The sequence below is a fragment of the Triticum urartu genome, chromosome 7 (genome assembly GCF_003073215.2).
Source record: "Triticum urartu cultivar G1812 chromosome 7, Tu2.1, whole genome shotgun sequence".
NCBI lineage: Eukaryota > Viridiplantae > Streptophyta > Magnoliopsida > Poales > Poaceae > Triticum > Triticum urartu.
This window is the reverse complement of record NC_053028.1, coordinates 603,005,815-603,018,342: the sequence shown is the minus strand read 5'-3', so window position 1 is coordinate 603,018,342 and position 12,528 is coordinate 603,005,815. Positions and strand designations below refer to the sequence as shown.

At 47.5% G+C, this 12,528-nt stretch overlaps 1 protein-coding gene across 1 annotated transcript; it reads left to right on the top strand.

Moving 5' to 3' along the window:
* The first annotated feature begins 5,690 nt into the window (after positions 1-5,690).
* On the top strand, positions 5,691-11,379 carry LOC125523538 (cadmium/zinc-transporting ATPase HMA2-like). Its single transcript, XM_048688561.1, has 10 exons — positions 5,691-5,850; positions 5,982-6,209; positions 6,651-6,914; positions 7,258-7,355; positions 8,154-8,409; positions 8,520-8,657; positions 8,760-9,087; positions 9,216-9,418; positions 9,560-9,756; positions 9,842-11,379. Exons 2-10 carry the CDS (start codon positions 6,029-6,031, stop codon positions 11,027-11,029), a joined length of 2,853 nt encoding a protein of 950 aa, XP_048544518.1. The 5' UTR covers positions 5,691-5,850; positions 5,982-6,028; the 3' UTR covers positions 11,030-11,379.
* Positions 11,380-12,528: the final 1,149 nt, after the last annotated feature.

Here is a 12,528-nt window from a genome sequence, read left to right as displayed (position 1 = left end):
GAGCTGATGGTACGATTGAAAAGTACAAGGCACGGCTTGTGGCCAAGGGTTATACCCAGAAAGAAGGTGAAGACTTCTTTGATACTTACTCACCCGTGGCTAGACTGACCACAATTCGGATGCTACTATCACTGGCTGCCTCACATGGTCTTCTTGTTCATCAAATGGACGTTAAGACAGCTTTCCTCAATGGAGAGTTGAAGGAGGAAATTTACATGGATCAGCCAGATGGTTTTGTAGTACCTGGTCAGGAAGGAAAGGTGTGCAAGTTATTAAAGTCTTTATATGGCCTTAAACAAGCTCCTAAGGAGTGGCATGAGAAGTTCGAAAGAACATTAACTGTTGTCGGCTTTGTAGTAAACGATGGTGACAAGTGCGTGTACTATCGCTATGGTGGGGGCGAAGGAGTTATTCTTTGTCTATATGTCGACGACATATTGATATTTGGAACCAAACTTGATTTAATCAAGGAGGTTAAGGATTTCTTATCTCGCTGTTTTGAGATGAAGGATCTAGGAGTAGCTGATGTTATCTTAAATATCAAGCTGTTGAGAGATGAGAATGGTGGGTCACACTGCTTTAATCTCACTATGTGGAAAAGGTCTTGAGTCGTTTTGGGTATAGCGACTGCACACTTTCTCCAACTCCATATGATGCTAGTGTGTTGCTTCGAAAGAATCGACAGATTGCTAGAGATCAACTGAGGTATTCTTAGATTATTGGTTCGTTTATGTATTTGGCGAGTGCCACGAGGCCTGACATCTCTTTTGCTGTGAGCAAGCTGAGTCGGTTTGTGTCAAAACCGGGAGATGATCATTGGCATGCGCTTGAGAGAGTTATGCGCTATTTGAAAGGCACCGCGAGCTATGGGATTCACTACACCGGGTATCCAAGGGTACTGGAGGGTTATAGTGACTCAAACTGGATTTCTGATGCTGATGAGATAAAGGCCACAAGTGGTTATGTTTTTACACTTGGTGGTGGCGCTGTTTCCTGGAAGTCTTGCAAGCAGACCATCTTAACGAGGTCAACTATGGAAGCAGAACTCACAGCATTGGACACTGCCACTGTTGAAGCAGAGTGGCTTCGTGAACTCTTGATGGACTTACCTATGGTTGAAAAACCAATACCCCGTTATCCTGATGAACTGTGATAATCAAACTGTGATCGTCAAGATAAACAGTTCGAAGGATAATATGAAGTCCTCAAGACATGTGAAGAGGAGACTAAAATCTGTCAGAACATTGAGGAACTCCGGAGTTATTACATTGGATTATATCCAGACGTCGAAAAACTTGGCAGATCCCTTCACAAAGGGTCTATCACGTAATGTGATAGATAATGTATCGATGGAGATGGGTTTGAGACCCATCGCATGAGTTGTCCATAGTGGTAACCCACTCTATGTGGTCGGAGATCCCGTGAAGTAAAAGTGGGAGACAAGCTGTTGGTTAGCTGGGAGGAGAGTGTCCCTATATTAACTATCCCACTTCGTGAAGATGCAATACTCTCTTGATCTGCATGGCAGGTTGATACTTATCTTAATGTGTTCCAAGTGGCTTATTCGGGTAAGCAGAGATGTTGTCCTGCAGAACATCTTCTGAGGAACACACCTATATGAATTTGACTGTTAACGTCGCAGTCTGTGAGAATTGGGTGTTCTCTAATAAATTCATGAAAAGGCCCTGGAGTATGACGTATACGCTCCACCCGCGGGGAAGCCTTGCGGCAGCCAAGTATCGGTCAAGAATTTGTGTGAAACTAGTCTCGCAGAAAACGTGTGGTTCAAGGCATAGTCCACTATTCAAGTTGTGATCTAGTGTAGCATAAATCTCTAAGTGGAAGTTCAACTTCACAGTCTCCACTAAGCACCGGTATATAAACAATATTTTGGAACTAAATGATGAGATGTGCCAATGAGACTTTGTGGGGGATTGTTGGAATTTTGCTAGTAGGCCTTTGGCCCAAAGCCCACCTAAAATTTTGAAATTCTCTTGGCCCATTCATACACATATGTGAGTGGAGTGAGTGAGGCTAAAGTTTAGTCCCACCCCGGAAGTTGAGAGAGAGTTGCACCTCTTTATAAGGTGGGCTCTTCTACCACTTGTATGAGCATGAGAAGAGAAGACCTACACGCGCGCTCCTCCTCCTCGCTCGCCTCGCCACGCCGCCCCGCGCCGCGGGTTGCGGGGTTGAGCCGAGCCGAGGACAGAGCTATGCACGTTGTCTATATTTTTGCTGCTCGGGAAAATTAATGAGTCATTAATTAATAATTAACGGACGCGTTAATTACTGAACCGTTTCCGATTCTTTTGGATCGTAACGACTTGGACGTGGGGTTTATTCCCACGACCTACCCGGCCCGCACTATATAGTCAGGCAGACGTCTACCCTAGCGGCCGCCGCTTCGTATGGTTTCTCACCACCGTTCCAGAACACTGCGCCGCCAAGCAAGTCTTCTCCATCCCTCCTTTCGGCGTGCACCGGGAGAAGGGATAGCAGGCCTACGGAACCCCGCCTCTCGTGATCCTGTACGGGAGAGGGGCGATCAGGTTTTTGGGGAGCGCACTCGCGCGACTGCTGGCAGCGACGACTTCGCGAACGACGACTTCTTCCCCGACCTCGCCAACCTCGTCCTCGACGACATGGGTGACAACGTCAACGCCGGCGGTGTTGCTCCCGCTGCACCGTATGTGATTCTATCCTTCCTGTTCGAGATCGTGGTAGAATTCATCTTTCTAGTATGTGCCCTAGATGTGATCTTTTCATCTGCTATGCTAGTTCATATGATTAGTTTAATCTCTATTGATGTAGTCATGATTTATCTTCTATTCATTTGGATTAAATCTCGTAGTAATTTGCTCATATTTCCAACACTGCATGCATACGTTTGCGCAAAATTTCGGACGCACGCCTCACTGCAGGCTCACCCGAGTCAGTGTAAACGCAGATCAGGCTGCTAAAGAGATCGATTTACGTGAGGCTGGCAGGACTATCGCCCATCGACACCGGCAACGGTTTGTTGATCGAGTATATATATGGTATATATAATCTTTCGCCAAAGAAGGAGATCGAATAGGTTCGGCATCGATCCCGTTTCTGCACTCGCTTTCCCTCTTCTACTCACCAAGCATCCGATCGACAGGACGTTGCCCATCGATCTACACGCAGTCAGGTGTTAGTAGCGGCCATGCAGGAATAATATTCCGAAATCAATCCATATATTCGCGCCGACTCTAACTTCGTTTATAGATGGCCAAGTACGTGGTAGCATGCAACGATTCCCATCCCACTTTACAAGAGAGAGAAAGAGAGAGGATTAACCTGGGGCATGAGGTGTGGTCAGTTGGTTCTTTTTGCGGGATAAATCCTCAATAATAGTATTATAGTCTATTAATACAAACTTAGATACACTGTATAGAACCTGGCTCAACCAACAAGCATTGTTACCGCTAGACCGACCAATATTAACTAGCCCGTGGTCTGGATGGTTCAACTGTGAAATTGTTTATATGAATTTATTTATTTTCTCATGTTGATATAATATATTTTCTGAGCATTGCTATAATATATAGGCAAGGGGGAAATCTAACACTTGTTGGGCCACCCTGCCATTAACTAACTCTGCCACTAGACGCGGGTGCAGTAAATATGTACCTAGAATTCATGGGCCACACTGAATTATCATAGGTTTTATTTCAAAAGATACTCCATCAAAAGTCCAACTTTTTTAGAACTAGTCATAAGTTTCCCTTCAAATTACTCGTTTTATTAAAAAGTATAGCATCACTCTGTGTAAAATGAGTCCTTTTTGTGTGACCTTTTCTACGATAGTAGTGTAATACGGTGGGATGTTGTTCCGTTGAGGAGGTCTCATGTATCATTTTCGATTGCTAGCGATGTTGATCCGCACATTGGTTAAGCAAAACCTACGCATTCCAAAGGAAAAGACCTTTTGACCGCAAGAAAAAAAGATCTACTGAAATAGAAGCGAAAAGTGAGGCCAAACTAGAAAGTGGCTCTCCACTAATGACAAGGAAATTAATATGAGTTGAGACAAAATCAGTAATATTGGTAGATCCATGGATGGTCGAATGAAGTCCTTGGTCAGTAAATCATTGGTAACTGTATTGGGAAGAGAAAAACATTTAGTTTTCCTTTTTGTCAGTAAAAGAAAAGAAGAGTGGTATCCAAACGTGTGTACGGAATGTACAATCAAAGGAAGAAGACGGCATTATAGTTTTTTGATATAATGTTTTTGCTACTCATTTTGTCTATTTTTTGTCTTTCCATTAAACTGGCCATTGTTTTTTCCTTCTTGATAATGATCAGAATACCTTTTGGTTTCATTTCTCCGAAAACAAATATAGAAACGGAAGCAGGCAGCTGAGAAGGGAACGGAGAATGTACGCTGAGTTCCACTATTGAAAAAGAAGTGCTATTTCTCTTTTCCTTTGAGAAAGAAATGCTATTTTCGCGAAAAAAGAAAAGAAATAGAAGTGCTATTACTTGTGACACCTATCACTTATAGTTTTGCTACAATATATCTAGATGTGCTGTAAGTAGCGCCGTTGGTAATTGCATTAGGATATCCTCTGACAAAGATTGTAGGTACATACTCCCTCTATTCCTAAATATTTGTCTTTTAAAAGATTTCAAATACACTATCACATGCAGATGTATATAGACAAATTTTAGAGTGTAGATTCACTCATTTTGTTCCGTATGTAACCACTTGTTGAAATCTCTAGAAAGAAATATTTAAGAACAGAGTGAGTATGGAGCGTGCCACAACAAAACTGTATAATAGGAGAAGAAAATGGGTTAGCAAGAAACGATGCGTATGGAAAGGCAAAAACTTTTTCTCAAGTGCGGATTAATTAAGGAGCGTGCCACAGACGAAACGGGGCGCGCGGTCGAAAACGAAAAGGTGGATGGAGTTGCGTTTCACGGGGTGTTTGTTTTCAGGGACTTTTTTGTGTAGGGACTAGAAAAAGTCCCTCTTAGAGACTTTTTTTACCAAACGGAAGAGACTTTTTAGAGACTAAACTAGTCATTTGGGACTAAATGAAGAAGACTATCAAGGAGAGTCTTTTGGGGATTTTTTGGGACTTTTCCAACAATGCCCCTCCATGCACCCATTGGCCGTCATCCCACGGTGTTGTTTAATTGTTATTTTTCTATATATTAGAGGCAACATGGTCATTTAATAACCTCTAGGAAGGGACTAGAGACTTTTTAGTCTCTGAAAACAAATAGGGAAGGACTTTTTACGGACTAGAGACTTCCCTGTCTCTTTCCCTATCTCTTTCCCTTTCCTTCTCCCTCCACTCTCCACTCTCTCTCTCTCTGCTTTCTGGTACTTTCAGCGAGCCGACCACGCTTCCCTTTCCTCCATTGGTGACTGGTGAGTGCACGCATCTCCATCTTCTCTCTCTCTCACTCTCTCTCTCTCTCTCTCTCTGGCCTCTGTCTCTGCATTCCGTGTGCGACATTTGTTTATCTCTCAGAGTGAACTTGTGTGTCGATTAACTAAGGACAAGCCCTGGGCGAGGAAAAAGGCAGGGTTGCCGTTGCCGAGCTCTCCAGTCCGCCGCCTCAGTGCTCCCTTCGTCAGCATCCACCTATCCCTCCCTCTCTCTCTCTCTCTCCCTCTCCCTCAGACCCCTGTGTCCACTCCACTGCACTGCACTGCACAGGATCCTCCATAAATACTCTCGCCCCCCCTCCCAACAAGTCCCGCAGCTAAGCTAGCGCACCACCACCACACATCCTGCCTCCCTGCTTCCGCCTCCAACTGCGACGCCGGCCGGCAGGTCACATACGAGGGTCGCCGGCGCCGGGTCGGGTGTAAGTTCATGGCGAGAGCCGGCTAAGATTCCATCCCATTCGTTAATCCGTGAACCATCCACGCCACACTAGCTAGCGCGAGAACCACACTCCTTGTCTACTCACTTGCTGCCGGCGCGTATCACGTGCAGGTTCTTTCCACAGGACCAAGAAAACGCCAAGAGTGCGAGGGAGGGAGATGGCGGGCAGGCAGGAGAAGAGCTACTTCGACGTGCTGGGCATCTGCTGCCCGTCGGAGGTGCCGCTGGTGGAGAAGCTCCTCGAGCCGCTCGCCGGCGTGCACAAGGTCACCGTCGTCGTGCCCTCCCGGACCGTCATCGTCGTGCACGACGCCGCCGCCATCTCCCAGGCCCAGATCGGTGAGGCAATCAACGCATGCGTCAAGTCGTTGCTTTGGCTCTTCCAGCGCTTCTTTCTTCCTGAACCAGATCCAACATGTGTCCCTGCTCTCTACTACTCTCCTTCTCGACCCAAAATAATCTTTGCTCATCGCACAAATACTACCCGTCGATAAAAGCACACACAACTGAACAACCAACTACGGGTCGACAGTCGTGACCCACTGGTCGCGTCGTGTCGCATAAGTCAACCTAGAGGTGTGCTAAAAGTTTTGGTTATCACTCCCAGTGATCTAAACGCTTTTATATCTTTTTATAGAGGGAGTATTTATTTACTGAGGAAGTACCTTCTTGAACCCATATTAATAATCGCTGACTCCGAATAATTTTACACCTGCAATGCAACAACACATACAGAAACTGAAGCCTTTTCCCGGCCGCTCATTCCTTTTGTCGTTTCAGTCAAGGCGCTGAACCAGGCAAGGCTAGAGGCGTCGGTGCGGGCGTACGGCGGCGCAGGCCAGAACAAGATCAACAAATGGCCGAGCCCCTACGTGCTCGTCTGCGGCGTCCTCCTGGTCGTCTCGCTCTTCGAGCACTTCTGGCGCCCGCTGAGGTGGCTCGCGCTCGTCGCCACGGCCGCCGGCCTGCCGCCCATCGTTCTCAGAAGCGTCGCCGCCGCGCGGAGGCTCACCCTGGACGTCAACATACTCATGCTCATCGCAGGTAAGTTTGTATTTTTTTTTTCTGCCAGGTGAATGTGGATGTGGCCGGGTCATGTCACCCCAGATAGGGTATCAGATTCCTTTAGCACAAAGTAACATTTTCTTCCGGGCATTGTTTTTAGAGATTTTGTTTGTGTACCAGAATTAACTCTGAGAAAACCAAGTCTCGTTTGATGCTATATTTGTGAGATCTTATGTGAAAGATCCATGCAAAATTCCGTGCGAATTCTTTTTCTTTTTCTTTTTATACGTTATGTCACTTGACTGAGATTTGGTTAAGTCTCGGTAGACTGATATTTAGCCACACCTTTCTTACATGTTTTACTTTACCGCCACCTTTTCAGTTGCTGGGGCAATTGCACTCAAGGACTACTCCGAGGCTGGCTTCATCGTCTTCCTCTTCACCACGGCCGAGTGGCTCGAGACAAGGGCGAGCTGCAAGGTCTCACAATCTCATTCCTCTCTCTCTCTCTCTCTCTCTCTCTCTCTCTCTCACACACACACACACACACATAGTTTGATCGAAAAAAGGAAGAAAAAAAGAAATAGTTTCGATCTTTAGGCTCAAAAGAGGAAACAGTTGCATGATTGCCGAGGTCCTCTCATTAGAACCCACTTAGCAGTAAAGGGGTCCAGAGGCTTGTGGGATCTGGACGTGCACTAGCTAGCTAGCCCCCATACATCTTTACCAACAGATTTTTTGTCTGCCATTGCTCGCCGTTTGGCTGGGCCGTTTGAGCATGCCCTCTGCTGGCCGGAAATTGTCAGCCAAACGACAACAAGTGCTTTATACCTAGTGGAGTTAGATAATCAAGGAACCTAGTTATTCCTTGGAAAGAAGGCTGGCAGGCAAAATGCAACTTTATTATCAGTCCCCGGCAAATTTTATGATTGTCCCTCTTACCTCCCCTTTTCATATGAGAGGTAAGATCCTAAGACTACATAATAGATCTTAATCATTGATTTGATTAAGTAGTGGTCTAATTAAATCTTACATTCTTATCCCTCATGCATGTGAAAAGAGGAGGTAAGAGGGAGCATGTTAAAATTAGTCGTACTCCCCCACTAAAAGCAATACATCTCTTAGTACTGCAAGTTCTTAAAGGCACTTTTTGGTTAATAAGATGGCCGTATGCATCTTTCTGATGCAGAGGCCGGGGAATTCCCCCTTTTCGAAAAAAAAAAGGTGCTATCCTTTTCCATGCGAGAAAATGATTAGATGCTCCGTTGACGTGTACAGGCCACTGCCGGGATGGCGTCGCTGATGAGCATGGCACCACAGAACGCCGTGCTAGCAGAGACGGGGCAGGTGGTCGCGGCCCAGGACGTGAAGGTCAACACGGTGATCGCTGTCAAGGCGGGGGAGGTCGTTCCGATAGACGGCGTCGTCGTCGACGGGCGGAGCGAGGTCGACGAGCAGACCCTCACCGGAGAGTCCTTCCCGGTGGCCAAACAGACGGACTCGGAGGTCTGGGCCGGCACCCTCAACATAGACGGTATGAGCTCACAGACATTGTCTCAGTTTTGTCCTGTCAAAAAGAAAAAGAAAATGTCTGTGTTCATCCTGTCTGTGCTCTGTATACATTACTGGCAATGGTGATTTCAGGCTACATTTCCGTGAGGACCACGGCCATGGCCGACAACTCGGCGGTGGCCAAGATGGCGAGGCTGGTTGAAGAGGCCCAGAACAGCAGATCGGAGACGCAGAGGCTCATCGACACCTGCGCCAAGTACTACACGCCTGGTATATAATTAAGCTGCTAAATAGATTCAGATACTTGCACAAAGATAGTTGATCATCATTTGGGTTTTCTTTTCTCATTGTTTTCCATGAGTGCACCTGCAGCGGTGATCGTCATGGCAGCGGCGGTGGCGGTGACGCCAGTGATCGTGAGAGCGCGCAACCTCAGGCACTGGTTTCAGCTGGCCCTGGTGCTTCTGGTGAGCGCCTGCCCGTGCGCTCTGGTTCTGTCGACGCCGGTCGCCACCTTCTGTGCGCTGCTCAAGGCCGCCAGGACCGGGCTGCTCATCAAAGGAGGGGATGTGCTCGAGTCCTTGGCCGGGATCAAAGTCGCGGCTTTCGACAAAACCGGCACAATCACTAGCGGAGAGTTCTCCGTCGCGGAGTTCCGGGCAGTCGGAGAACGTGTTACAAAGCAACAGCTGCTCTACTGGTGAGTGCCAGTCCCCTGTACATGTCACGCTCTGAACTGAATCAACTTCTTCTGGCACTCTTGTTTTCTTCAAGTTTCTTGTGTGTTGCGTATTTATGTATATGTACTTAATTTCATGGATTCTGCAGGGTGTCGAGCGTGGAGGGCAGGTCGAGCCACCCAATGGCAGCTGCCCTTGTTGATTATGCTCGATCAAACTCGGTGGAACCGAAATCGGAGAATGTGGTGGAGTTTCAGATTTACCCCGGTGAGGGGATTTACGGTGAAATCGACGGGCAAGGCGTATACGTCGGGAACAGAAGAATCTTGTCGAGGGCTTCATGTGAAACAGGTTGGTAAAGAAATGTGAATCTTCATGTGAAACAGTTCTGTTGCTAGTTAGCACTGCACCGAACCTCAGGAATATCCCTTGTCTGAAACACTGTTTTTTTGAGTTAGTAAATAATCTTGTTAGAATATTTTCATGTTCTAGTTCCAGAGGTAAATGACATCAAAGGGGTCACCGTTGGATACGTGGCCTGCAACAAGGAGTTGGTCGGGCTATTCGGTCTCTCGGACGTCTGCCGAACTGGATCGGCAGAAGCCATCAGGGAGCTGAGATCCATGGGCATCAAGTCAGTGATGCTCACAGGCGATAGCACTGCCGCTGCCACCTATGCCCAGAACCAGGTAAAAATAAAATCTCTGGCAGTTGTGCACTCTCTTCATTTCTAGGACCCAAACAGCCTCTAACTAACTAGTGTGTTTCTGGCAGCTGGGAAATGTTCTAGCCGAGGTTCACTCTGAACTTTTGCCGGAAGACAAGGTGCGGATCGTCGACGAGCTCAAGGCGAGGGACGGCCCCACGCTGATGGTCGGCGACGGCATGAACGACGCCCCGGCGCTGGCCAGGGCCGACGTCGGCGTCTCCATGGGCGTGTCCGGCTCGGCCGTCGCCATGGAGACGAGCCACGTCACGCTCATGTCCAACGACGTCCGCAGGATCCCCAAGGCCATCCGGCTGGCGAGGAGGACGCGCCGGACCATCGTCACCAACATCGTCTTCTCTGTCGCGACGAAGCTCGCCATCGTCGGGCTCGCGCTCGCCGGGCACCCGCTCGTCTGGGCGGCGGTGCTGGCGGACGTCGGCACGTGCTTGCTGGTGATCATGTACAGCATGATGTTGCTGAGGGGGGGAGACGGCGGGAGGGGGAAGAAATGCTGCGCTTCTTCTCACCATGGATCTCGCCCCGGGAAGCATGGCATGTCCCACCATTGCTCGGGCGGTCCGTGCAAAGCGACTGGCGGCTGCGCGGATTCGTCGTCTGCTGGTGGCCATGCTTGCGGCGATGAACATCATCAGCACGGGCATGGGCATGGCGACCACAAAGAGCCCGGCACCCCCCACCACCCCCAGAGGCATGGATGTGAAGGTCATGGCCATGGCCATGGCCACAGCCACTGCAAAGAACCGAGCAAGCTGCACCCCACGGACAGCCACCACTGTCAAGATCATGGTCAGGGCCACCACCACAGCAAAGAGGCGAGCAGCCAATTGGTGACAAGAAAGAACATTTCCCATGGCCATGGCCAGTGCAAAGAGAAGCACGACGAGCACAGCACCAGCTCGGCCGAGGCAATCCAAGAGCACTCCATACTGATCGACGCGTCAGCTGCTGACCAGCAACAAATCCAATGCAGTCACCAGAGCGAAGAGCACGAGGAGGAAAACTGCGGGCGTCACGCCAAGGCGAAAGCCTGCGCCCCAGCTCCGGCCGACTGCTGCGACACGGTACGCGACGAGGGATGCGGAACCAAAGCGGGGGGCGTGTGCTCGAGCCGGCGGGCCGGTTGCGCTGCCGGAGAAACCAGGCGGTGTTGCCGGAGCGCCAGGGCGAGCAGGTGCGGCGGCGGCGGCGGCCACGCAAGCATGCTGACGATGCCTGAGATCGTGGTGGAGTAGGATGGAACTACTCTACAGTATACATCAGCAGCAGCTCAAGAAGAGGGCTTTGCTGCTGCTGAAAATCGGTGGGGATGGGATGGGATGGGATGCCGCTTTCTTGCGTCCTTTGCCTGTTGATTGATCCGGCTTCGAGTAACAGTAGAAATGGGATCGTAACGTCCTAATAGGCTCCTTTTAAGAGAAGTTCGTGTTTGTTTTTATATTGGCTAAGGTGTAGCTTACTTGAGTTTTGTGTTTATCAAAGACCTCTAAATCGGCTAGGTTATGAGGAGTCTCCCATGAATGTCACATGGATTTGTGTCTTCAACTGGTAGAATAAAGCAGCAATGCTCTATGTGTTTCGTAAATCTTCTTCAACTTCGACTACGAATATACGAAAACATAATTTCGTTCATAATAAGACCAAAATAGTCGAAATTACTAAATTCCAAACCACCGAGATTTCGCAACAAATCCGGACGCATCACCTAGCGTTGGATTGGGATCGAGCAGCAGCCATCTTCGTTTGATTTTTCTTCCATTTCTCCACCATCCCGCAATTATTGAGCGGCCGGTTTGCGCCATGATCTTCGTTTGATTTTTCTTCCATTTCTCCACCATCCTGCAATTATTGAGCGGCCGATTTTTCTTCCATTTCTCCATCATCCCACAATTATTGAGCGGCCGATTTGTGCCCCTCAAACATTGCTAGTAGGCAACTTCGAATGCTGCTGATGAGGGAATCATGTACTAGTGTAATGATGTTATTTTCTTGTGGAGTCTTTCATTATAGATTTACACATTGACGATGAAAGTCGGAGATGTATTGACTACAACTATTTTAAAATGGTATCCCCCGGTTCATATTAATTGTCTTCGATTTAGTACTAAAGTTATACTAAACCAGGACAATCAATATGGATCGGAGAGAGCAATTATTTTGAAGGGGAGTATAAAGCTACCTGCTACCCTTAGAGGGCTATACCACCCAAAGATCCATCAACAATTTGTGCTTTGAGAAAGAAAAAAGATAAACATTTTCTATTACAAGATAAATATGCTATGAATACATATTCAATGATGAATCTATTGATTTGGTATGTTAATCTTATTTTTATAAACTTGGCCAGATTTAAGGAAGTAACCAATTCTCAGTCGATTTTATAAGTTTGCTCATACAAATCTAAGAAAAGCATCCAGCATGTAATTAAAATATGTTTATCTAGCACAAATAAATGTAATGTGGTCTCACTCAACTAATAATTAATTGATTCCCAGTCAATTTTACAAATATGTTCATATAGATATTACAAAATATCAGTCTTTCTATTATAATTCATTCATATAGTGCAAAAGATTCAGACTACTACGCAATGGCAAAGACGCAAAATAAAAGACGCCCGTCTGCTTTAGCATCTCAGTCAGACGAACTGGCTCATTTCAGGTGCCCCCAATTTTTTTTTGACTCATTTCAGGCACATACTAGATCAGGCATCAATTTCATAAAACAGAGCACT